The sequence below is a fragment of the Belonocnema kinseyi genome, chromosome 7, assembly GCF_010883055.1.
Source record: "Belonocnema kinseyi isolate 2016_QV_RU_SX_M_011 chromosome 7, B_treatae_v1, whole genome shotgun sequence".
Taxonomy (NCBI): domain Eukaryota; kingdom Metazoa; phylum Arthropoda; class Insecta; order Hymenoptera; family Cynipidae; genus Belonocnema; species Belonocnema kinseyi.
The window spans coordinates 3,162,772-3,189,797 of NC_046663.1; the positions used below are offsets into that span (position 1 = coordinate 3,162,772).

General features: G+C 23.1%; 1 protein-coding gene across 1 annotated transcript in view; it reads left to right on the forward strand.

Moving 5' to 3' along the window:
* LOC117176924 (transmembrane protein KIAA1109-like) overlaps positions 1-27,026 on the forward strand; it is a 102,679-nt gene that overhangs the window by 17,802 nt on the left and 57,851 nt on the right. Inside the window, exons 5-10 of the mRNA XM_033367321.1 lie at positions 282-511; positions 8,016-8,234; positions 15,178-15,405; positions 20,382-20,561; positions 20,657-20,858; positions 26,229-26,611. Of these exons, the coding sequence (XP_033223212.1) occupies positions 282-511; positions 8,016-8,234; positions 15,178-15,405; positions 20,382-20,561; positions 20,657-20,858; positions 26,229-26,611 (1,442 nt within the window). The remainder of the gene's footprint in view (positions 1-281; positions 512-8,015; positions 8,235-15,177; positions 15,406-20,381; positions 20,562-20,656; positions 20,859-26,228; positions 26,612-27,026) is intronic.

Below are 27,026 nucleotides of genomic sequence, written 5' to 3' on the forward strand. Positions count from 1 at the left end.
TTTCAATAAATATGATCAATTCTTTACCTAAAAAGACTAATTTTTAACAAACTATATGAATTTTCTAAGAAATATTTAAATTTTTAGATAAAAACTCTGATAAGAGGGATTTTAATGAATCTCAATTAAATCTTTTAAATCTATTTTTAAGATATCAAGAGAATTTGCAGATTTTTTCTGTTTAAAGTTGATTTTTTCAGAATCGTAATTAATTCGTAATTTGTGTAGAATCTCGATTAATCTCTCGGTTTGAAACGAAATCAACTGATTTCACTTTACAGGAGAGTATTCTGATGAAGAAATCGAAAAACTGGACAGACAGCTTGCCGGCGTTTGTCTTTGATCCATCGCTGGATGCAAAAAAGAGATCGAAACTGATCGAGAAGGAAATGAACGAGCAAGCTAAAATCATAAACGATCTTAGATCTCTGGGCGCATCTCACGGAACGATTGAGCAAGAGATGAAACGTTTACATGAACTGGAAGCTATGGTCTTCAAAGATTTTAGAAGGTGTGTTATTTTTCAATTCTGTGGTTTAGTCGAGACCTGGCGGCACCTGGCGCCACCAGGGTGCTTTTTTTCAAGGCTTGGCGGCGCCGAGCAGCTTTCTTTGTCATACGGAAAATTTTTCCCGTTATGGCCCATCCATAAAGATAAAAAGAAGAATTTTCAATAAAAAAAATTAATTTGAAACCAAACAATAGCCGTAAAAATCAAGTAGATGAACTTTTTAGTAAAAGAGTCAAGTTTTCTAAAAAGAAGTTAAAGATTTAACACAATAGTACCATTTTAAAAAAAAAAATGAATTTTTTAAGAGAAAGTTGAATTTTCAACATAAACTTTACCTATCAAACAAGAAATATAAATTTCTGACCAAGAATGATGATTTTTCTAAAATGAAAGACGAATTTTTTAATCCAAAAGGATGAATTATTATCAACGTTGTTGAATTTTCAACCATAAATGATCACTTATAAAACAGTTAAATTTTCTAAACGTAAATATGTTTTTAACAAAATACAAATATGCATTTTGAATTAAATGGTCGATTTTTCAAAAAAATAAAATAAAATAATGAATAATTTTCAAACAAATATTTGAATTCACAAGATAAAAAGACCAATTTTTTATAACAGTTGAATTTTCATCAAAAAAGTTGACTTTAAGCCAAAAAATATGACTTTTTTACCATGAAAGATGAATTTTTAACAAAAAAAGTAAAGTTTTTAAGCTAAAAAGTCGAATTTTTCAGAAAAAAATGGACTTTTAATTTGGAAAAGATGAAGTTTTACTAAAAGATGCCATTTTCAATAAAAGAAGATGAATTTTTAAAAAGATTCTTGAATTCTCAACCACAAAATTGAACTTTTAACAAACAAGAATAATTTTTAACCCAAACCTGATGACTTTTTAACAAAATATATGAATTTTCTAGTAAATAGTTGACTCTTCTGCCAAATAGTTGAATGTTCAATAAAAAAATTGAATGACCAAGAAGCAAGATTAATTTTCTATTCAAACAGACAACTATTCAATAAAATACGTTGTTTTTTATTAAATATTTGAATTTTTTACTTATACAATCAACAGGATAAAGTTTCAACTAAAAATGGATTAGTTAAATTTTCAAATAAAAACTCTAAGAAAAAAAAAATAACTTCGAAAAAAATGAAGTTTCAACAAATTGTTAAGTTTTTAATTAAAAAAATGAATTTTTAACGAAGACGATTAATATTTTACCGAAAAGACGAATTTTGAAGAGAATACATGAATTATCAATAAAATTATTTTATTTTTATGTCAGAAAGAATAATTATCTATAAAAAAAGTTGAATTTCCAACAAAATATTTAAATACTCAATTAAAACAGTTGAATTTTCCACAAAATAGTTCAATTTTCTACAAAAAAGATGAGCTCTCCACAAAAAAGGTGAATTTTCTACAAAGCAGTTCAATTTTCTACCAAAAAGAGATGAATTTTTAATACAGAAGATTCATTTTATACCAAAAAATTGAATCTTTAAACTAGAAAAGATGAATTTTTAATCACAAATGGTGTAGTTAAATTTTCTTTTAAGAAAATTAATTTTCAATTCAAAAAAATTATTTTTTTATAAAATAGTTTAACTTTGTATCAACCAGTTGAATTTTCATGCCGAAAAGACGAATTTTCTATCAAACAATTAAATTTTCAACCCGATAATTAATTTTCAACAAAAAGTTTATTTTCAATACAAATGTTAAATTTTCAATCCAAAAGGATGAATTTTTAACAGCATAGCTTAATTTTCGACCAAAAATGGTTAGTAACTAAATATTTTTTTTTTAATAATTAAATTTCTAATAAAATAGTTGAATTTTTAACCAAATTGTTGAATTTTCAGTATAGAAAGATGCATTTTCAATCAACTGGTCGAATTTTGAAACAAAAAAGATTAAAACTTCATCAAATATTTAAATTTTGAAGACAATCAGACCAAGTTTTTAGATAATAGTGTAATTTTCATTTAAAAAGTTCATTTTCAAACAAAAAAGATAATTTTTTTACCATGAAAGATGAATTTTCAATCCGATAATGAATTTTCAACAAAAAACTTTTATTTTCAACAAAAATGTTAAATTTTCAATCCAAAAGGATTAATTTTTTACAGCATAGTTGAATTTTCGATCAAAAATGGTCACTAATAAAATATTTCTTTTTTTTTAATAATTAGTTTTTTAACCAAATAGTAGAATTTTCAGCAAAAAATATGTATTTTCAATCAACTGGTTGAATTTTCAAACAAAAAAGAATAAAATTTCATAAAACATTTCAATTTTTGAAGATAAAGAGACAACGTTTTTAAATAACAGTGGAATTTTCATTTAAAAAGTTCATTTTCAACCAAGAAAGATGATTTTTCTAGTATAAAAGATGAATTTTCCACAGAAAAGTACAATTTAAGAAAACAACTTTGCAACAAAATCCGTACATTTTCTATAAAACAATTGAATTTAAACCCCAGAATGAATTTTCAAAATGAAAGGTTTATTTTCAACGAAAATGTTAAGTTTTGAATCTAAAAGGATTATTTTTTAACAGAATTATTAAATTTTCGACCAAATATTTAATTTTTGAATAATTAGATTTCTAACAAAATAGTTGAATTTTTAACCAAATTGTTGAACTTTTAGCATAGAAAGATGCATTTTCAATCAACTGGTCGAATTTTCAAACAAAAAAGATTAAAACTCCATTAAATATTTAAATTTTTAAGACAAAGTGACCAAGATTTTAGATAACAGTTGAATTTCCATTAAAAAATCTAATTTTAAACCAAGAGAGATGATTTTTCTACTATGAAAGATGAATTTTCTACAAAAAAGTACAATTTAAATAAACAATTTTTCAACAAATCCGTACATTTTCTACAAAAGAGTTGAATTTCGGCCATAAAGTCGAATTTTCAATAAACATCAATTTTCAACAAATTACATGAATTTTCTAACAAATAGATAAATTTTCAGATAAAAACTCTGATTAGAAACGTGACTGTGAACAAAAAAGACAAAGAGTTTTCAACAAAGTTGTTAAGTTTTCATTAAAAACGATGAATTTTTTACGAATTTACATGGATTATCAACAAAATTATTTCATTTCAATGTCATAAACACTAATTCTGTATCGAAAAAGTTGAATTTTCCACCTGAAAATATGATTTTTCAACGGAAAATGATAAATTCTCAACAACAATAAAAATGAAATAGTTGATATTTTAATAAACACAAAATTTTAATTTTAAATAAAAAAACAGTCGAATTGAACCAAAAAGAAGAAATTTCCAAGAAAATATTTGAATTTTTTACCAAGTAGATGAACTTTTTATCAAATTTTTTTAACTTTCATGCCGAAAAGATGAATTTTCTATAAAACAATTGAATTTTTAACCTGAGAATTAATTTTAAACAAAAAAAAGTTAATTTTCAACAAAGTTGTTCAATTTTAAGTTAAAGAGATAATTTATAATAAAAGAAAACGAATTTTCAACTAAAATGATGAAATATCAAGCAAATTTTCAACCAAATTTGTTTTATTTTCGACCAAGAAAAATGACTTTTCCACATAAAAGCCGAATTTTGAATCGAAAAGGATGAATATTTTATAGGATAGTTCAATTTTCGACTTAAAATGGTCACTAATAAAATAGTTAAATTTCCAGCTCAGAAAGAAGCATTTTCAATCGAAAGGTCGAATTTCCTAAAAATTTTCAAACGTAGAAGACTAAAATTTAATCAAATATTTCAATTTCCAAGACAAAAGGACTAATTTTGTAGAAAAAAATTGAATTTTTATTTAAAAAAGTTCATTTTCAACCAAGAAAGATGACTTTTCTACTATGCAAGATAAATTTTCAACAAAAAAGTTAAAGTTTTCAGCTAAAAAGTCGAATTTTTTAGAAAAAATGGACTTTTAATTTGGAAAAGATGAATTGGTAATAAAAAGTTGCATCATAAACAAACAAGAACAATTTGCTACCCAAGTACACAACTTTTTAACAAATTACGTAAATTTTATACAAAAAGATGAGTTTTTTACCAAAAATTCGAATTTTTTAACAACCATGATCAATTTTCTACCCAAAAAAACGACTTTTCAACAAATTACATACATTTTATAACAAATGGTTGGGTTTTTCGCTTATGGAATATACTGGTTAACATTTTAACCAAAAATGGACTAGTTAAATTTTTCAGCTAAAAACTCTCATAAGAAACGTAACCTTGAACCGAAAAAAAACAACTAATTTTCAACCAAAAGGATGAGTTTTTGTCCAAGATAATAAATATGAATTTCAAAATGATCCAATATACAGGATTTAACCAAAGATTGAATAGTTAAATTTTCAAGAAAAAATTTTGTTTAACAAAAAGGTGAATTTTTAACAAAGTTTTTTAATTTTCAACTAAAAAGATTAATTTCCGACCAAGAAGATTAATGTTCTACCAAAATAGAGATTTTTTAACAAAATACATTAATTTTAAACAAAACCATTTTATTTTAAAGCCAAAAAGATAAATTGTCTACAAAAAGATGACTTTTCCGCTCAAAAATATGATTTTTCAACAAATAAGTTTAATTTTCAACCGCATAGTTAAATTCTCTATCAAATTGTTTAAGTTTCAAGCCAAAAAGATGAATTTTCTACAGAGCAGTCGATTTTGTAAACATAAAAGTTCATTTAAAAGCAAATAGTTAAATATTTAACTATAATTATGAATCCTTGATTAAGAAATTAAATTTTTTTACCAATTTGTAACAGTTTGTTTTTTAACCAGACCTTCGAATTTTTAACCAAAAAGTATAAATTTTCAACCAAAAATGAAATAGTTTATTTATCAATTTGAAAATTTTATGTACAACCAAACATTAAACGAATTTCCACGAAAATAATAAATTTTCAACCGAACAAATAATGTAGATAAAAATAAAAACATTTAAGAAAGTGCTTGAATTTTTGATTGTTAAAAATTTCTTTTTAACTTTATAGTGGTATTTTCAAAAAAAGAATCAAATTTTCGACCCAATAATAATGGATTTTTTAACTAAACGAGATCAATTTTGAGCCAGCAATATAATAGGGGGTCAAAATATCTCAAGTTTGCCAATTTTATTTCGGTAGTTCTATTTTCAATCCATTCATACAGTTTTAGATTCATTTTTATATCAAAATAATTCCCCTAAAATATTTTTGCAAAAAATTAATTTTTAAAAAAATGATTGACTATCAAAGTTCTTGATCTTTTTTCCAAAAATGTTTAATAAATTTAATAAAGTTGTTTAACTTTCTAGAGGGTATAGTCAATTTTTTAATTAAGAAGATAAATTTTTAACCAAGAAGATTCATTTTTTACTAAAAAAGATGAATTTTCAACAAAATAGATCCATTATTAACTAAAAAAATCGATTTTTAACCGAAAGTTGAATGGTTAAGTTTTCAGTTAAAAAGATTAATTAAAAAAAAAATAATATCAAAATATTTCACTTTTCCAAATTTTTGATAAAGTAGATCAACTTTAAGCCAAGAAATAGAGGAAGAATTGGGTAATAAATTATTCCATCCATTATTTATAATTTTTTACTAAAAAAGATGAATTTTCAACAAAATAGATCCATTATTAACTAAAAAAATCGATTTTTAACCGAAAGTTGAATGGTTAAGTTTTCAGTTAAAAAGATTAATTAAAAAAAAATAATATCAAAATATTTCACTTTTCCAAATTTTTAATAAAGTAGATCAACTTTAAGCCAAGAAATAGAGGAAGAATTGGGTAATAAATTATTTTGAGTAAAATTATTGTGGGTATAAAATTAAGCACAATATGAAACGATTTTGAAACTGAAATGATAAATTTTCATTTAAAAAATGCATTTTTAATCAAGAGGTTCAACTTTCTACAAATTATAGTCAATTTTTTAATCAAAAAGATGAATTTTCAGCCAAGAAGATTAATTTTCTACTAAAAAAGAATAAGGTGGTTTAATTTTCAATTAAGCATAGATAAATTTTCAACTAAAAAATGAATTTTCAAACAAAAATATTGTTTTTTACGAGAGTGGTCAAGTATTCAATCAAGTAGTTGAATTTTCAATCAAAACATGTTAATTTCAAACAAACAAAAAGTTGAATAGTCAAATTATCATTGAAAATATTAGTTTTTAATAAAAAAAATAAAAATTTTCAACCAAAAAAATAAATTTTGTCAACAAAAAGATTAATTTTTAACTGAACTAATGAAGTTTGAACACAAAAACCTGAATTGTTAATAAAATAGTTTACTCTTCAACAAAGTATAGTGAAATTTTCAAACAAGAAAATTAATTTTCTACCAAAAAAGTATTTTTTTAAAAAATCGGTTCAAACATTCAATCTAGTAGTTAAATTTTAAATAAAAAAAAGATGAGTTTTCAATAAAAAAAATTTAGTAGTTGCTATTAAATTAAAAATCTTCAAAGAAATACTTTTTTTTGTAGCAAATTAATCTTCTTTGTTGCATTTTTCAATGTTTGAAAACAAACGATTATTTAAATAATAAAAGAATGTTTTTTTACTGCCGAAGAATTTTCTTAGCGTAAAATATGCTTTATAAAAAAATAGTCATAACTCAATTATTGATTTTCGATTAACCGTTCGCGAGTAATCCATGTTTGAATAAAATAATGAACACGAACTTTGATTGTTAATAACTTTTCAAAAAATAAATTTTTTCAGCAAAAAGATGAATTTTTAACTGAACTAATGAAGTTTGAACACAAAAACTGAATTGTTAATAAAATAGGTTAATCTTCAACAAAGTATAATGAAATTTTCAAACAAGAAAATTAATTTTCTACCAAAAAAGTATTTTTTTTTAAAATCGGTTCAAACATTCAATCTAGTAGTTAAATTTTAAATAAAAAAAAGATGAGTTTTCAATAAAAAAAATTTAGTAGTTGGTATTTAAATTAAAAATCTTCAAAGAAATACTTTTTTTTGTAGCAAATTAATCTTCTTGGTTGCATTTTTCAATGTTTGAAAACAAACGATTATTTAAATAATAAAAGAATGTTTTTTTACTGCCGAAGAATTTTCTTAGCGTAAAATATGCTTTATAAAAAAATAGTCATAACTCAATTATTGATTTTCGATTAACCGTTCGCGACTAATCCATGTTTGAAAAAAATAATGATCACGAACTTTGATTGTTAATAACTTTTCAAAAAATAAATTTTTTGCAAAAATATTTTAGGAGAGTTATTTTGATATAAAAATGAATCGAAAACTGTATAAATTGATTGAAAATAGAACTATGGATTTAAAAAAGGCACACTTGAGATATTTTGACTCTAGTAGCTTTTTCGAACTGAAAAAAATGAACTTTTACCCTTGGAAAGTACCGTGAGGACACTTTTTCTTTTGGGTCTACACCACTGTATCAAAATGTATTCAACTAATTTTTGTGTGAGGAAATTAAATTGAAAATATTAATTTCGCAGAGATATGATTCAGAAATTGAGAAGACAGTCGGTGAAAGCATCTGGATTGAAAGGAAAATTGGGTTTGGGAAGCAAAACGAATGCGTATCGTTCCAGATCGTTTATCGTGCCGTCGCCAACTCCAGAGCATCAGCTGGAAAGTCCAGAGGATTTGAATAATGACATCAACTCGGCAAACTCTGCGAGTTATGAAAGTAGTCCTAGAAGTGGACCAAGCAGGTAAGTTTTGCACGAAAATTAAAAAATTTATCTATATATATTTTTCTATTTATTTATAATGCAAATTTTTTTAACGAAAAGATATTAATTATCAACAAAAATTTAATGATAGTTTTGAGCAAGGAAAGATTTTTATTTTATATTAATAAATGGTCGAATTGAACCAAAAAGGATGAATTTCAAACAAAAGCGTTGAATCTTCAACGAATACGGATTATTTTTTTCAAGCACATAGTTTTATGTTAAACTTAATATGGTACCTATACAATAATTTTATTTAAAATAATTTTTTGTTTATATTTGTTCGTTTCTGAACATTTAAAAATAGTCCAAAATTTTAACTGAAAAAGATTTATTGTTATTGAAAAATGAAGCAGTTAAATTTTTGTTTAAGAAAATTAATTTTGAATAAAAAAACGAATTTTTTACAAAAGAAAATTATTTTTATACTAAATAGTTTAATTTTTGCGCCAAAATTATTAATTTTCGACAAAACAGTTGAATTAGAAACCCCAGAATATTAATTTTTAAGAAAATTGTACAATTTTCAGTTAAATAAATTAATATTTGACAAACAAAATTTGTCAACTAAAAGTATGAAACTTTAAACAAACAAAAAAAGATTTTTAATAAAAGTAGTTCACCTTCTACCAAGTTGCTGAATTTTCGACCTAAAACGTTGAATTTTTAATGAAAAGTATAATCGTTGATATTTTAATAAAAAACAAAAACATTTTTATTAAAAATTAAGAATAGTTGGATTTAACCAACAAAAACGATTTTCCAAATAAATAGTAGTTAAATTCTCAGCTAAGATAGATTCATTTCGAACAAAAGAGATCAATTCTTAACAAAATATAATAATTTTTAACCAAATAGTTGAATTTTCAACTAAGAAGGATCATTTTCTATGAAAAAAGATCGATTTTCCACAAATTACATAAATTCTCAACTAAATACTTGGAAAAATATAAATTTGATGTTAGTCCAAATATTATTTTTAAAATTTTGTGTTTATATTTTTTCGTTTCTGAACATTTAAAACTAACTAGTCAAATTTTTTAACTGAAAAAGATACATTTTTACCCAAAAATGAAGCAGCTAGATTTCTGTTTAAGATAATGAATTTTGAATTAAAAAAAAAATGAATTTTCGACCCACAAAAATAATTATTTTTATATTAAATAGTGTAATTTTTGCGCCAAAATTATTAATTTTCGACGAAACTGTTGAATAATAAATCCCAGAATATGAATTTTCAACAAAATAGTACAATTTTCAGTTAAATAAATTAATATTTAATAAACCAAATTTTTCAACTAAAATTATGAATCTTTAAACATAAAAATGATCTCTTAAAAACAGTAGTTTCACTTCTATCAAGTAGCTGGATTTTTGACTTAAAGCGTTGAATTTTTTATGAAAAGTATGATCTGAAATATTTCTATTTAAAAAATTTTAATTAGAAATTAAAGATAGCTGGATTTAACCAACAAAAAGGATTTTCCAAATAAATAGTAGTTGAATTATCAACTAAGAGAGATTTATTTTTACCCAAAAAGATCAATTCTCAACAAAATATAATAATTTTCAACCAAATAGTTAAATTTTCGGACAGCAAGATTAATTTTTCTGCAAGAAAATATGTGTTTTCGGGTAAATATTACATTTTTAACCAAATAGTTGAATTTTCAAATAAGAAGGTTAATTTTTTATAAGAAAAGAGGAATTTTCAACAAATTACATTAATTTTTAACTAAATAGTTTGAAAAATATGAATTTGTTGTTAGTTAAAATATTATTTTATTAATTTTTTGTTTATATTTTGTTCGTTTCTGAAGGTTTGTAACTAAATAGTCGAATTATTTAACTGAAGACGAGCAATTTTCATCAAAAAATGAAGCAGTTAAATTTTGTTTAAGATAATTTTAAATAAAAAAACCAATTTTATACAAAAAAAAATTATTTTTATATTAAATAGTTTAATTTTTGGGGCCAAAAATATTAATTTTTGACGAAACAGTTGAATAATAAACCCCAGAATATTAATTTTTAAGCAAATTGTACAATTTTCAGTTAAATAAATTAATATTTGATAAACAAAATTTGTCATCTAAAATTAAGAATTTTTAAACAAAAAAAAAGACTTTTAAAAAAAGTAGTTCACCTTCTACCAAGTTGCTGAATTTTTGACCTAAAACGTTGAATTTTTATTTATTTTTAATTCAAAATAAAAAATATTTGGTTTTAACCAACAAAAGGTGAATTTCTAAAAAAATAGTACTTGAATAAAATAATTTTTACCATAAAGTTAAATTTTTGAAAAACAATATTAGTTCATCTGCCAGAAAATACGTGTTTTCAGGTAAATATTACATTTTTAACCAAATAGTTGAATTTTCTACTAAGAAGGATAATTTTCTATAAGAAAAGAGGAATTTTCAACAAATTATATTAATTTTTAACTAAATAGTTTGAAAAATATGAATTTAATGTTAGTCCAAATATTAGTTTATTAATTTTCACTTTATATTTTTTATTTTCTAAAAATTTTTAATTAAATAATTAAATTTTTAAACGAAAAAAGATCAATTTTATACCAAAAATGGCGTAGTTAAATTTCCATTTGAGAGAATTAATTTGCAATAAATGAAATTAATTTTTTACAAAGACTCTTAATGTTGAATTTTTAACAAAATATTTAAATATTCAGTAAAAAAAAATTTAACCAAGGAAAAAACGAATTTTGAACTAAAATGATGAATCTTACACAAATTAATGATTTTTTGCGAGAGTAGTTCAACTTTCAACCAAAAAGTTGAATTTTCAAGTTAAAAAGATTAATTTTCAACAAAGTGCTTGAATCCTTAACTAAAACAAATTAATTTTTAACAAATAATATATATTTTCAACCTGATAGTTATATTTTTGAACAAATTGCTGAATTTTCAAACCAAAAATAGTTTTTCTACAAAACAGTTGGATTTAAAAAAAAAATTAATTAATTTTCAACTAAAATCACATCACGTTATTAAAACTTACATAATAAATACCTGCAAATAAAATCATAGATATTTTCACAACAAATTATTGTCACTAATTTTGCATTCATTGATCAAAAAACTAATAAACATATACAAATTATTTTTTGATCCAGTTTTTGTACAACTAAATGACAAAATTTGAATTTACATTTTAATTAAATTATTTGTAAATTTAAAAATTATTTACAGCCCAAGGGCAACTTCGTACAAAAGAAGGGTCATAGTTTATATTTCAATCAAAAAGATTACATTTATAAAAAAAAGAAAGTAGAATTTCAAAATGAAAAAGATGAATTTTCAGCAAATAAAGATTTTCACTCAAGAAATAAATAAATGTTCATCCAAATTATTGAATCTTCAAGCCAAGAGATGAAATTTTTATTTAAAAAATTTAATTTTCCAAGAAACTGTTGCATTTTTACCCAACAAAAATGAAATTTTAAAGCGAGAATATGATTTGTTTACAAAAAAGGACAATTTTCAACTAAAAAATATCAATCTTTAAAAAAATGGAAAAGTTACATTTTCAGTTCAAAAATTAATTTTAAAGAAAGAAAAGGCCTTTCCTTTGAATTTTCTTTGAACTTTCAATTGAAAAAGATTAATTTTGAACCAAAAAAGTCATTTCATAACAAAGTAATTGAACCAAATCTTTGAAAAAAGTTAAATATTCACGCAAAGGAGAAGAATTTTTAAACAAAAAGTTGAATTTTCATTAAAAAAAAAAAAATAAATTTCTACTAAAACAGAGGAATTTTTAAATCAAAAAGATAAATCTTTAAAGAAATAGTTGAATTTTCTCTTAAAAAAGATTTCAGCTGAATTTTCAATCTAAAAAACAGAATTATAAACCAAAATAGATGACTTTGGCAAAATTGTTGCATTCTCTACCAAACTGTTTTGCATTTTTATCCAAAAAAGATTACATTTCCCTAAAAACAAATGAATTTTGATCACAATTTTTGTTTGAATAGTTGGATTTTCCTCCAAAAAGATGCTAGTTGACTTTACAAAATCAAAATATGTCTTTTTTTTCAACAAAAAATAAGTTTATACGAAAAAAATTGAATTTTCAATCCAAAGAGACAAATTTTTTCAACCAAAAAGGATGATTTATCCAAGAAAGATGAAAGTTATTCTGAAACAGGTTAATTTTTAATAAAATACAACCATTATTTTTAAATTGAACTTTCATCCAGAAAAAACTTAAGTAATTTTTCAACGTCAAAATATAAATTTGAAAGAAAAAGTCAATTTTCTACGAAATATTTACATTTTCAACCAAACCATAGAATTTTTAACCAAAAACTATGACTTTTTAGAAAAATAGTTTAATTTTTAACCAACTATTGGTCCAAGAAAGACAGGATTTCTCTTAAAATAGATGAAAATGTTACTAAAATATGTGAATTTTTAAATCAAAAATACAAATTTAAACAAAAAAATTGATTTTTTATCCAAAAAAAAACACATTTTCAGAAAAAAAGTTTCTTTCTCGCAAAAAATCTGAAGAAAAATCTGTCCATCCTCGATTTTAATAGTTTTTAAATAATTAGTGGAATTGTTATGTTTTTCAATTATACTATTATTTAGCTTACAATGCGTAATTCAACAATTTTTTACTTTAAAAATTTTCTATTTCAAATTTTTATTTCTAAGCTTACATTGTTAATTAAAAAAATTTTTAAATGCTTGCTTAAAAACTTGAAGAAATAAAAAATAAAAGCCTTTGATGTTGAAAATTTTGGATAAAAAACATTTTTATTTGATAAATAAATAAATTTGTTTAAATTCATCTGTACTTTAAGTAATAAACAGTAAACAAACACGATTTGACAAAACGATTTTAAACCAGTTTAAAATTTAAGAATTTTCAGATTGTATCATTAAAACTTAAACGGTTTCAATATGATAGTTAATTAAAGGATTTGATTTCATTAAAAATATTGTTTTAGTCTAAAATATTTCATTTCTAACCCACTCAATTTGAAATTTTTAGTTAAAAAAAAAAGATTAATTATTGAATATTTAGCAATATTTGAATTTTTATTGAAGACAAGTAAATTGAAACCAAATATTTGAAAGTAAAGATTCTTTACCTGAATTCTTTGACATAGAAAACCTAGAATCTTTAAATTTTCGAAGAGCCTTTAAACTTTGAACGTTACAATTTTAATTATTTTATTTGAAAAATGCTTAATTTGTAAGTGAAATAAAAAATTTTTGATGCATAATTTACAAATGAATATTTATAGACAAAATTTGATTAATTTTAAGAGATATTTAGGAATTTTAAAAAGATGAAAAATTATCATGCATTTTGAAGAAAGTTTTCTTAAAATCTTCTAGAATCTTTTTTGAAAATTTTGTTTAAATCTTTGAAAAACTTTTTAAATATTCTCTTAAAATGATTTTTCAACATGAAAAATTAATTTTCCTAGGAATCTTAAGAAAATGTTTTTTATTCTTTTGAAGCCTTTAACCATTCTTGAAAAGAATCTAATTTTTTTATTTAAAATCTGCGAAAATCTACATTTTGTCTTTATTAGGCTGTCATTTCAAGTTTTACATTAAGTTTCAATCATTTCAAAACTTCTACATGTCATTTAAAATTTCTCAAATTTCGCCTAAAAATAATAAATGTTCAATTGTTATTTATACATCCAAATTGTAAAGAAATTTTTTTAAATTTGCAGGATTTTCTGCAAAATGTAGAAAAATTTCAATTAATTTTGACAGACATTTAGAAGTTCTGAAAAAATTTACAAAATAATTTTAAATTAAAAACAAATTTAAAACAACTTCAAGATTTCTCAAGATTTTCAAATAAAAATTTGAAGCTTCCCAAGGATGCCCAGTGGGCACAAAATTTGGCGACGTCTTTACGACATCGTTATGACATCTTGACGACATCTTTACGACATCCAATGTCCATGTCGTTTCGATGTCTTTGCGATATCGTAAAAACATCGTCAGATCATAGGACTTATTTACGGTATCGTAAAGACACCTTAACGACATGGACATAGGATGTCGTAAAGTTGTCGTCAAGATGTCGTAACGATGTCGTAAAAACGTCGCCAAACATTGTGCCCACTGGGTGTTCAAACTATTTAAAAAGAAAATAATTTAATTTCTAATTTAAGAAGTGTTCAGTTACAATTTTTTCAATATTTATTGTTTCTAGCTTAAAATTCCTTAAAATTATATCATTTTAAAGTTCATTGATTGGTTTTTTAATTTAGAGCATTGAAAATGATAACATGGATTTATATTTTTTTATATGAAAAATGTTAGTACCTTCAATTTTATACGCGTAAATTATTAGGCATTTGAATACAACATTTTTTAATTAAAAACTTTGAAAATTTAATTTTAAAAGTTCAAAATTGAACAGTTCCATTTTGAGTGCTTTCATTTAAAGCTCAGTTTTTATTACCTCAAGTGCAAATTTTTTTAGCTTTAGTGTTCCATTTTTAAAATTTCATTGACCGTGAAAAATGCTTGCGAACCGGGAAAAAACCGAGAAATGACCGGCAATTTATTTCGTCAATTAAAACGGCCACCCTGACCAAAATTTACTTATGTCAAGTATCAGGACCTAAAAATGAAATGAGAAAAAAAATTTGAAAAATTCATTAAAAAATATCAAATGGATGAAAGATTACGAAGGTAACAGTACATTATAAAATTATTTACATTTTTTATATACGGAATCTTTCGCAGAATACCTTTTTTGCATATATAACGAGGCTATAATTTTTTATAACACAATTTATGTATAACCATATCGCAAACTATTTTTTAATAAGTATCTTTTACGTGTCTTATTATAAGTAAATAAAAAAAAATTAAGGAAAATAGATGATAGTACCAAAAATGGATTTTTTGCTTTGTAGATCTGCTTCTCTTAGAGTCAGAGGACTCGGCGGACCAAGAGTAACATTTAGCGATACTCACACAATGTGCAGACAATCGTCCTTGCCAAGCGCAGGATCAGAACTGAGTTTACCGGAAGGAGAACTCGATTGGCCAGATACTATCGAAATTGAAGGGGAGCAAGTTGAATTGCGAAAAAAACACAGGGATATTAGCTGCACTTCGAGCTACGACAGTATGGAAGGAAGGTACGTAATATAAATTATAATAATTATAATCATAATATAAATTATAATAAAATTATATTATAAATAAATTCAGCCGCAGATCCGGAAATCCAAAAATTACCCTGGAATTGTCCAATTTTCAAGTTTTTTGCATTTATTTGTGAAAAACTGATAAACGTATCAAAATTATTTTTTAAAATATGGCAACGTTATTTTGAGATAAGTACCAGGATGAAATTCAAAAAATAACATTTTGACAAATTTATTTTTGGGAAAAAGTCGTGAATTATTTCATTTTGAGAATAAAAAATTCTTTTTTCGATATTTATAATAGTAATAATAAATTTTTATAATTAAATATTAGTAATTTGCATATCTTGGAATATATAATTTAATAATTGCCGTTAAGTTAGGAAACACAACAGTATAATTTTACCGAATCGAGCATAGAATGAAGTATGATTTCTCACCGAAAATCCGAAACGAATTACAATAGATAGAATTTTTCTTTTATTAAAGAATTCCTATTATTTGCTCTATTTAAAAAAATGCCTCTTCTCCTTTTTTTCACTTAAATAAGAACTAATTTAATAGAACCTCATGAAAAAATCCAACCATTTTTGTTGAAAGAATACTTTTCAATGAAAAATTATATTATTATATTTTTGGTTCAGAATCCATCTCTTCTGGTCGAAAATTTAACAGTTTTGTCGATTTTTCATCTTTTAGGATAGAAAATTTATCTTTTCGTTAAAAAATCCGTTTCTTTCGCTAAAAGCAAATTATTTTTCATTGAAGAGTCTAATATTATATTTTTCGTTCAAAATTCATCTCTGGTTAAAAATAATATTTCTTTGTTGAAAGTTTAATTAATTTGTTAAAAATTTAATTAACTTATTGAAAATTCAGTTAGTTTCTTAATATTTGATCATTTTTTGTAGAAAATTGATGCAATGGTTTCAGATTTACTTTTTTTTTATATTTTTATTCATCGGTACTCACTTTAATCTTTTTTTGTCGATAAATCGACTATTGACTTCAAAATTCTTCGTATGTTGATAATTCAACTATTTTGTTAGAAAGTAATCTTTTTGTTTAAAATTTTACAATTTTTATGAAAATTTGTCCATTTGAATTGAAAATTGATGTTTTTTTGTTTTTTCTTTAAAGTTCAAGTTTTTTTTTTTAAGTTGAATTTTTTTTTAATTATCGAAACTCGATTTAATCTTTTTAGTTTTTAAATATGACCATTTGTTTGGAAATTCTTCCTTGTAGGTTAAAAATTTAACTGTTTTATCAGAGATTTAATTATTATGTAAAATTTTATTTTTTATGTCGAATATTAAACTGTCCTATATTCAAAAATAAGTTTTTTGTTGAAAATTCGTCCTTTTGGATAGAAAATTCATATTTTATGGTTGAAAATTAATCTTTTGCAGTTCTATATTTTTGTTCAGAATTTATATTTTTCAGTTAAAAATTCTAATGTTTGGTCGATGGCTTGATTATTTTGTTGAAAATTTTAATATTTTGTTAAAAATTCATTTTTTTTAGTTGGAAATTAATCTCTTTTTGTTAAAGATTAATTCTTTTTGTTTGAAAAGTCTACTATCTTATTTTTTGTTCAGAATTAATCTCTTTTGATTGAAAATTCTACTATTTGGTGTAAAATTTATTTATTTAGTTGAAAATTCAAGTGCTTTGTTAAAAATTAACCTTTTTTAGTCGAAAATTTAACTGTTTTGTTGATCTTTCGTCTTTTAGGATAGAAAATTGTTTCTTTCGGATTGAAAATTCAAATTTTCGTTAAAAAAACCCCATGTTTTTTCGTTGAAAGAAAATTATTTTTCATTAAAGAGTATAATATTATATTTTTGGTTCAAAATTCATCTTTGATTAAAAATCATATTTCTTGGTTCCAAAGTCAACTATTTGGTTAAAAAGTAATCTTTCTGTTTAAAATGTAAGAATTTTTGTGAAAATTCGTCCATTTGAATTGAAAATTGATGTTTTTTTGTTGTTTAAAGTTCAAGTATTTTTTGGTTGAATTGTAATTGTTTTTAATCATTAAAAATAGATTTAATCTTTTTAGTTTCTAAATTTGACCATTTTTTTGGAAATTCTTTCATATAAGTTGTTTGGTAAAAAATAGGTTTTTTGTTCAAAATAATTCCTTTTGGATGGAAAATTCATATTTTATGATTGAAAATTAATCTTTTGCAGTTCTATATTTTTGTTCAGAATTTATCTTTTTCAGTTAAAAACTCTACTGTTTGTTTGAAAATTTGATTATTTTGTTGAAAATGCATATTTTTATAGTTGGAAATTAATCTTTTTTGGTCACGTGTTTCCTTAAAAATTCATCTTTTTTTATTCAAATTCATTCTTTTAGATTTAAAATTCATCGGTTATTAAAAAAAATTCTTGGTTGAAAATTAATTTTTAATGATAGAAAGTTACTTCTCTTTTCGTTAAAAATTCTATTATTTGGTGAAAATCTAACTATTTTGTTGAAAACCACATTACATTTTCTAAAAAAAAAATCATATTTTCTGGTTGAAAGTTAATTCTGTTTATTTAATACGTGTAAAATTACATTTTGGGTTCAGAATTCATCTGAGTTGGTGAAAATTCTTCTATTTTGATTAACAGTAAACTTTTTTGGTTGAAGATTCATATTTAATGGTTGGAAGTTGATTTTCTTTTTGTTGAAATAACTACTATTATATTTTTGATACAAATTTTATTTATTTAGGTTAAAAATTTATTTTCTCCAAAATTTAACTCAATCCTTTGGATTGAAAATTCATCTTTTGTTAGGAAAGACATCTTTTTTGTTTAAAAAAACCATTTTTATGGTTAAATTTTGTTGTTAATTTTGTTATTTTGTTAATTTTATGGGCAATTTTTTTGATTAAAAGTTCATTCAATTGAAAATGTAACAATTTTGTTAAAAAGTAAGATTTTTTCTTCAAAAATTCATATTTTTGGTTAAAAACTCTATTATTTCATGCAATATTTAATTATTTTTTGTTAGCAATTTAATTATATTGATAAGAAGTAATCTTTTTTGGTCGAAAACAAGTGTGAGTTTTTTTTAACTTAATCTTTTTTAATAGAAAATTCGTTTTTTTAGATTGAAAATTCATCTTTTGATAGTAGTAATCTTTTTTCGGTAAACAATCATATATTCGGGTTCAAAGTAAATTCTTTTCAATTAAAAAGCCTAATAATATATTTATTGTCCACAAATTATCTCTTTTGTTTAAAAATTCTATTTACTTGAAAATTTAATTATTTTGCTGAAAATTAAACAATTTTCTTAAAAAATCATCTTTCGTGGTAAAAAATTTAGCATTTTTGATTGAAAATTGATCCTTTCATAGAAAAGTCACCTTTTTTGGTCGAAAATTCATCTTTCTTCTTTGAAAATTGAACTGTGTTTTAAAAAATTTGTTTTTTTTTTCTTAAACTTTAACTATTTGGTTGAAAATTAATTTGTTTAGTTCAAGTTAAATTTTTTAATTTATAAATTCGATCGTTTGGTTAAAAAATCATATTTTTGGGTAAAAAATTGAACTATTTAGTTTAAAATTTGTCTCTATTGTTTAAAAGTTCAAACATTTGGTTGAAATTTAATATTTTTTAAATCGTATATTAATATTTAAAATAATATTTATTTTTAACAATATTTATTCAAAATGAGATGTCGACTTTTAAACTAGAAAACTCAATTTTTTGTTGAAAATTCAGCCTCTTTGAAGAAAAAGATTTTATTATTTTGTTGAAAATGCAATATATTTATACTTGGGATCTTAGGAATATGGTAAATGCCAACAGGTTAATTTTTAACCATACATTGCATTTAAAAAAAAATAATTTTATTTTCCACAAAAAATATGAATTTTAAAGCAAATACGTAAATTTTGTACCAAATCATTAAATTTTCAACTAAGAAGATTAATCTTTTACCAAAAAAGATTAATTTTTAACACAATACATACATTTTTAACCTTATAGTTTTATTTTTTCTACCAAAAAATAAGAATTTTCAACAAAATATTTTAAAGAATGGATGTGATGTTTGACTAAATTTTATTCTTTTTTTCGTTTCTAAAAATTCTCAACTAAATACTTGAATTCTTAAGCTAAAAAGATAAATTTGTTATAAAAAATCGTGCCTAATTTTTATTTAGGAGAATTAATTTTCAACCAAATAGCTATTTTTTAATAAAACAGTTGAACTTTCAACTTGAAAATATGAATTTAAAAAAAAATAGTGACATTTTCAGTTTAAAAAAAAATAATTTGTAACAAAAAAAAGCGGTCTTTTAAGGAAGTTTTTCAACTTTAACCAAGGAGTTGAATTTTCAATCTAAAAATATTAATTTTCTACGAAAGATATATTATTATTTGATATTTAAACAAAAAAGATGTTAATAAAAAATAAAAAATAGTTGGATTTAACTAACAAAGATAAATTTTCAACCAAATACTTAAATTTTCTATCAAATGGCTTCATTTTCTGGCCGAAAATACATTTTTTTCTTACAAAACAGTTTAATTTTGAACCAGAAAATGTGAATTTTCAAGCGAAACAGAAAATTTTTCAAGAAAATAATTTCATTTTAAACCAAATAATAAAATTTATAAATTAAAAAAAAAAGAATTATTAACGGAAAATTTAGTAATAGATTTTTGAACCAAGAAGAATGAACTTTCAAGCAAAAATAGTTGGATTTTCTTATTGGGTTTTAATACATCAGTTCGCAATTAAGTTGATAAATGGCAAAAGCCTTAAAATTCTTTCGGCCTTAAAAGCCTTTCAAATATTTTCAAAAATTATAATTTTTAGACCAAAGAAAAACACTGAAGTTAATTTTTAATGTCTGAAACATTTAATGAGACTATTTTTAGACTGTTTAAAAAAAAATCGACACTATTTGCACCATTATTGATCTATAAAAATGGTATTTTCAAAAATTTTAAATCTCAAGTGCACCACTTCTTGATTCGTTTGGAAGGGACCAAACTTTGACGACATCCTCGCCACATATCGTACCACAAAAACCTCAAGAGCCCAACATAGATTTTGAACTCGACGTCAAAGTTTTAATAAATAGTGGAAAGTGTGTTTTGCACACCAAAGACCCAGCGAGAGAAGACGAACTGAAATTGTGAGTTTATTTCTGCTTAAAAAAAGATAAATTAACTAAAACTTGTTCCGAAACATAAAATTGGATGAGTGGATTTTTTATACTTTTTTTTTTAGATTGACTAGAATGAAGAAGGAGCGTTCTTGTTCTGGGGGCACGTTCGAATTCCAGCCAAGTAGTCCAAGCAGCAGTAGAAAACATTTGAACAGCAAGGAAAAATCAAACGCGACGAGTTCAGCGAGATTGAGATATCTACATCACACGAGCGTGCCTTTAGTAGATTTGACCATTTTTCACATTCCAGGCTTAGATGTAAAGGTAAAGACAAATATTTATAAATTATAATGTTTTAAGAAATTTAATTTTATAAGGATCCGAATTTAAATTAACTCCTCTTCTTGCACGTAATTGTTAGTTTTCAGAAATTTTTTGCTAGCTATTGATAGTTATCACTTTAATCTGGTAATTCTTTCAACATAGAATCTTTTATAAACTGAATAAAAGAGTTTTTCAAATACAAAATTAAAATTTTCAAATTTATTTATTTATTTTATACAGATTTCCACCAAAAAGATCAATTTTCAACAAATAAAGATTTTTTACTCAAGAAATAAATAAATGTTTATCTGAATTGGTAAACCTTCATTTTCAATTAAAATAAAAAAACAATATAAGATTGAATGCTTTCACGATAATTCGTAGTTTCGCACACAACTAAAACCAGAAGCAACTTCTTTTTATATTAAAATAAAAAAATAAATTTTCAACTGAAAAAATGAAATTTTAACCAACAAGATTAATTTTCTACCAAAAAAGAATAATTCTTAACAAAATAAATGAATTTTTCACGAAAAATATTTTTATTTTAATTGAATTTTCAATGAAAAAAGGTTATATTTCTAAGAAAAAAAAGGGTAAACTTTATACAAAATAGATCCATTTTCAACTAAAAATAGAATAGTTTAATTTTAAGTCAGACAAATAGGTTTTTTAACCAAATAAAATAAATTTGAAACGAAATAGTTAAATATTCAATGAAACAGATGAATTTTCAGTCAATTAGAGAAATAAAATAATAATAGTTTAATTATTAAATAGAGAAATAAGTCTTTAAGCAATTAAAATAAATTTTTAATGAAATAATTGCAATTTCAATCAAACAAATGAATTTTCTACCAAGAAGATTATTTGTCTATCAAAAAAAAAAAGAGTTGGACAAAAAACTTAGTTAAACTTTTAGTTAAGAAAATTAATTTTTTTAAATTTTTCAACAAAATATTTCAATTTTTAATGGAATTTTTAACTTAACAGTTAAATTTTTAAGAAAAATGCGAATTTGTCACTAGGCAGATTAATATTCTACCACAAAGGACAAAGTTTTTGAAAACACAGAAATTTTCAAACAAGGAGTTGAATTTTCCACTGAACAAAATTAATGTTCACACAAACATGATATAGCTACATTTATAGTTAAAAATTGAATTTTCAATTAATAAACATTTTTTGTTAACCTATATTTTATCTTAATTTATTTGATTGAAAATTTATTTTCTTTGTTGCAGATTCTTTTGTTTGTCCGAAAATTCATTTTTTGTTTTTAAAAAATGGCACTTTTGAGCTGAAAATGGATGTGTTTTAGTTCAGGAATGAAATATTTGGTTTCAAATTCATATATGCGGGTTAAATCCAACAGTTTTTTTGTTTTTAATTGAAATCTATTCTGTTAAAATATCAGCTATTACATTTTTCATTGAAAATTCATCTTCATAGGTCGATTAATTTAATTGATTTATTTTAAACAAAAAAAATGTATTTTATACTTTTAAAATAATTTAATTTTTAACATAATAGTTGAATTTTCCACCTGAAAAAATAAATACTCAACAAAAAAGTGTCTTAGTTTATATTTCAATAAAAAAATGCACTTTATTTAAAAAAAAACAGAATTTTAAAACCAAAAAGACGAAATATGACTTTTCAGCAAAAATTAATTTTCCACGAAACTGATGCATTTTTACCCAACAAAAATGAAATTTTAAACCAAGGAAATTAGATTTTTTTAACAAGAAAGGAGAATTTTCAAATAAAAAATATCAATGTTAACAAAATTAGAAATGTTACAAACTTTCAATCAAAGAAATGAATGACCAAATAAAAATATAAATCTTCAACCAAAAAACTGATTTCTTAAGAAAGTGATTTAATCAAATCTTCCGAACAAAATAGATTAATACTTCAGCGAAGAAGAATAATTTTTAATCAAAAATTTGTATTTTCATTTCTAAAAAAGAAATTTCTTCTAAAATCGATCAATTTTTAAATCAAAAAGATAATTTAAAAAAAAATAGTTAAATTTTCTGTTGAATAAGATTTCAGTTGACTTTTGACGAACAAAATATGAATTTTTATACAAGAATAAATTTCTACGAAAGAAATTAAATTTTTTTTCCAAAAAGACGATATTTTTTCAACCAAAAAGGATGAATTTTGAAGAAAATAGTTAAATTCTACCAAATTGTTCTACTGTATTTAAGAAAGATAAAATTTGTACTGAAACCGATACATTTTTAATAAAAAAAACTACAATTTTTTAAAATTGAACTTTCATCCAGAAAAGATTTTACTTCATTTTTCAGCACCAAAATATAAATTCTAAATAAAAAGTAAATTTTCTACGAAATAGTTCCATTATAAAAAAAAAAAACAGTAAAAATTTCAACCAAAAATTATGAGTTTTTAACAAAAGTTATATTTTCAACAAAGCAGCAGAATTTTCAACCAAAAAATATGATAAAATGTTGAATTTTCCACCAAATAGTTGCATTTCTATTAAATAAAGATAAAATTTCTTCTAAAACAGATTTTAACCAAAAACTAGTTGAATTTTCGTACAGAAAAGATTTCAACTCTCTTTTTAACACTTAAATATTAAATTTGAAGAAAAAATAAATTTTCTACGAAATAGCTAAATTTTCCACAAAACAGTAGAATTTTTAACCAAAAAATATGACTTTTTAACTAAAATTGTACTAAAATAGGTAAATTTTTCAATCATAAAGAGAAATTTTCAAAAAAATGACGTATTTTCATCTAAAGAGATTTCAATTATTTTTTAACCCAAAAACACGAATTTTAAACAAAAAGTAAATTCTCTAGGAAATAGTTGATTTTTCAACAAAACAGTTGCATTTTTATCCAAAAAAGATGGAATATTTCTACTAAAAAATATTAACTTTCAAATCAAAAAGGCATAATATCAGAAAAAATAGTTTCATCCAAAAAAGATTTCAGCTGAATTATCAGGATGAAAACTTAATTTTTAAAATTCCGTGATTTTTCCTTGACAAATTCTTAATTTTCCCTGACCATTACTATTCAAATACGAAAAGTTTAATCTAGCAATATTTTTAACATATGATCTTTTTGAATCGGAATACAAAAATATTTCAGATAAAAATGTTAAATGCAAAATTAAAAAATGATTAATTTTTTATGACTTGAATTTTAAACAAAGTCAGGAATTGTCTCATTTTTAACGCGTTTTAAATTTGAATTAATTAATTTTTTTAGCTCTTAATTTAAAACCTTTTTATTAAAATAAATTAGTTTAAAATTTTAATAAAATAAACTTAATATTTAAAAATTTGTTATTGTGTATTTTTGAATTGTTTATGTTTTTAATATCAGGAAATAAAAATTCACGTAGGTGAATTAATGGCATTTACTGCTTGTCCACGTTCGATTTTAAGAGTTTTTAAATAATTAGTGGAATTCTTATGTTTTGCAATTATGTTATTATTTAGCTTATAATGCGTAATTCAAAATTTTTGTACTTTGAAAATTTTCCATTTAAAATTTGTATTTCGAAGCTTACAATTTTAATGTAAAGAGTTTTTAAATGCTTTCTTAAAGACTTGAAGAAATAAAAAATAAAAGCCTTTGATGTTGAAAATTTTGGATAAAAAACATTTTTATTTGATAAATAAATAAGTTTGTTTAAATTCATCTGTACTTTAAGCAATAAACAGTGAGCAAAAACGATTTGACAAAACGATTTTAAACCAGTTTAAAATTTAAGAATTTTCAGATTGTATCGTTAAAACTTAAACGGATTCAATTTGAAAGTTAATTAAAGGATTTGCTTTAATTTAAAATATTGTTTCAGTCTAAAATATTTAATTTTTAACCCCCTCAATTTGAAATTTTTAATTTAAAAAATATTAATTATTGAATATTTAACAATATTTGAATTTTTATTGAAGACAAGTAAATTGAAACCAAATATTTGAAAGTAAAGATTCTTTAACTGAATTCTTTGACATAGAAAACCAGGAAAGGTTAAAATGTCGAAGTAAGTGAAATAAAAAATTTTTGATTTATAATTTACAAATGAATATTTATAGACAAAATTTGAGTAATTTTAAGAGATATTCAGGAATTTTAAAAAGATAAAAAATTATTATGCATATTTAAGAAAGTTTTCTTAAAATCTTCTCGAATCTTTTTTCAAAATTTTGTTTAAATCTTTGAACAACTTTTTAAATATTCTCTTAAAATAATTTTTCAAAGTCAAAAGTTATTTTTAATTTTCCTAGAAATCTTCAGAAAATGTTTTCATTCTTTTGAAGCCTTTCACAATTCTTGAAAAGAATCTAATTTGTTTTTTAAATCTGCGAAAATTGACATTTTGTTTTATATTAGCCTATTATTTCAAGTTTTACATTAAGTTTCAATCTTTTCAAAACTTCTGCATGTCATTTAAAATGACTCAAATTTCGCCTAAAAATAATAAATGTTCAATTGTTATTAAATTGTTATTTATTATATACAAATTGAAAAGCAATTATCTAAAATTTACAGGATCTTTTGGAAATTGTAGAAGAAATTCAATTAATTTTGACAATATTTAGAAGTTCTGAAAAAATTTCCAAAATAATTTTAAATTTAAAACAAATTTAAAGCAACTTCTAGAATTCTCAAGATTTTGAAATAAAATGGTGAAGCTTTCCAAGGATGTTTAAACTATTTAAAAAGAAAATAATTTAATTTCTAATTTAAGAAGTGTTCAGTTACAATTTTTTTAATATTTAATGTTTCTACCTTAAAATTCCTGGAAATTATATAATTGTAAAGTTCATTGATTGATTTTTTAATTTAGAGCATTGAAAATGATAACGTGGATTTATATGTTTTTATATGGAAAAATGTTAGTACCTTCAATTTTATACGCGTAAATTATTGAGCATTTAAATAGAAAATTTTTTTTAATAAAAAACTTTTAAATTTCAATTTTAAAAGTTCAAAATTTAACAGTTCCACTTTGAGTGCTTTCATTTAAAGCTCAGGTTTTATTACCTCAATTGGAAAATTTTGTAGCTTTAGTGTTACATTTGTTAAATTTCATTGACCGTGAAAAACGTTTGCGAACCGGGAAACGACCGGGAATTGATTTAGTCAATTAAAACGGGGCCACCCTGAATAAAAATCTTGAAACATTTTTTGAAAATTGGTTTTGATTTTTTGAAATAGAGTTGAATTTGAAAACCAGTATTTCTCAAAACTGAAAATGTTTAATTAGTTTTAAAACAAAATCCATCTGAAATAACGATAATCTGTTATTGGATTGCGGATCCAATTAGCTGGAAACCTCGAAATAAAAAGTAATAAATAAAACATTGATTTGCGCAGATACACTATGAATCGAAGACACTTCCTGAAGAACTAATGTCTCCACGATTAGCTGCTGATCACAGTATTCTAAATCCATCCGCATCCAACTTACTGAAAAAGTCTAGTACCAAAAAAGCCAGTCTCTTCGCCTGGATGACGCTTCAAAGCATCCCAGAGGAAACGATAATCAGCCCTCATATTCTTGAATTCCTGGAGCAAACTCTGGAACCCATTCCGAGTAAAACTTCGTTTCACAGTGGAGGACAGACCAATGCTATGTTTCCTCTGGAAAATATGGACAGTTCTTCCTGGGCTGTCTCGGCTGCGAGTGGGAATTATGTCTATTCTAGCTTCCCAGTTGACGTAATCGTCTACTTTCATATGCAGCCCTCAACTTTTAGGTAATTTATTTTTTAACTAAACTAAATACAGGGATCGCAGTGCTTCAGCAGTTCAATTATAGGGAAAATAAGGGACATTTTCTTTTTCTTTTAAAAATACGGGTGTAATAAGGGATCTTCATTTTCTGAGGATTATCTTTTTTGTAAAATGATTTGATGAAACAAATCAATCCTTTCTTCGACCGTTGATATTTTAATTGATTATTAATTTTTTTAATTTCTTATTTCAAATTTAAACTCAATTACGCGCTTCCACATCAGTGGTTTTCAATGGAAACTTGCCTATCACATCATCGTTCATTACTTATTCCTCATGTACGAGGGTGGATTGATAAGTTTCCGGCCTGACCAAGAAAAACAACGTTTTTAAGAATTTTTTTTTTTTTATTTCTCAACATAATCTCCTCCAAGGCTG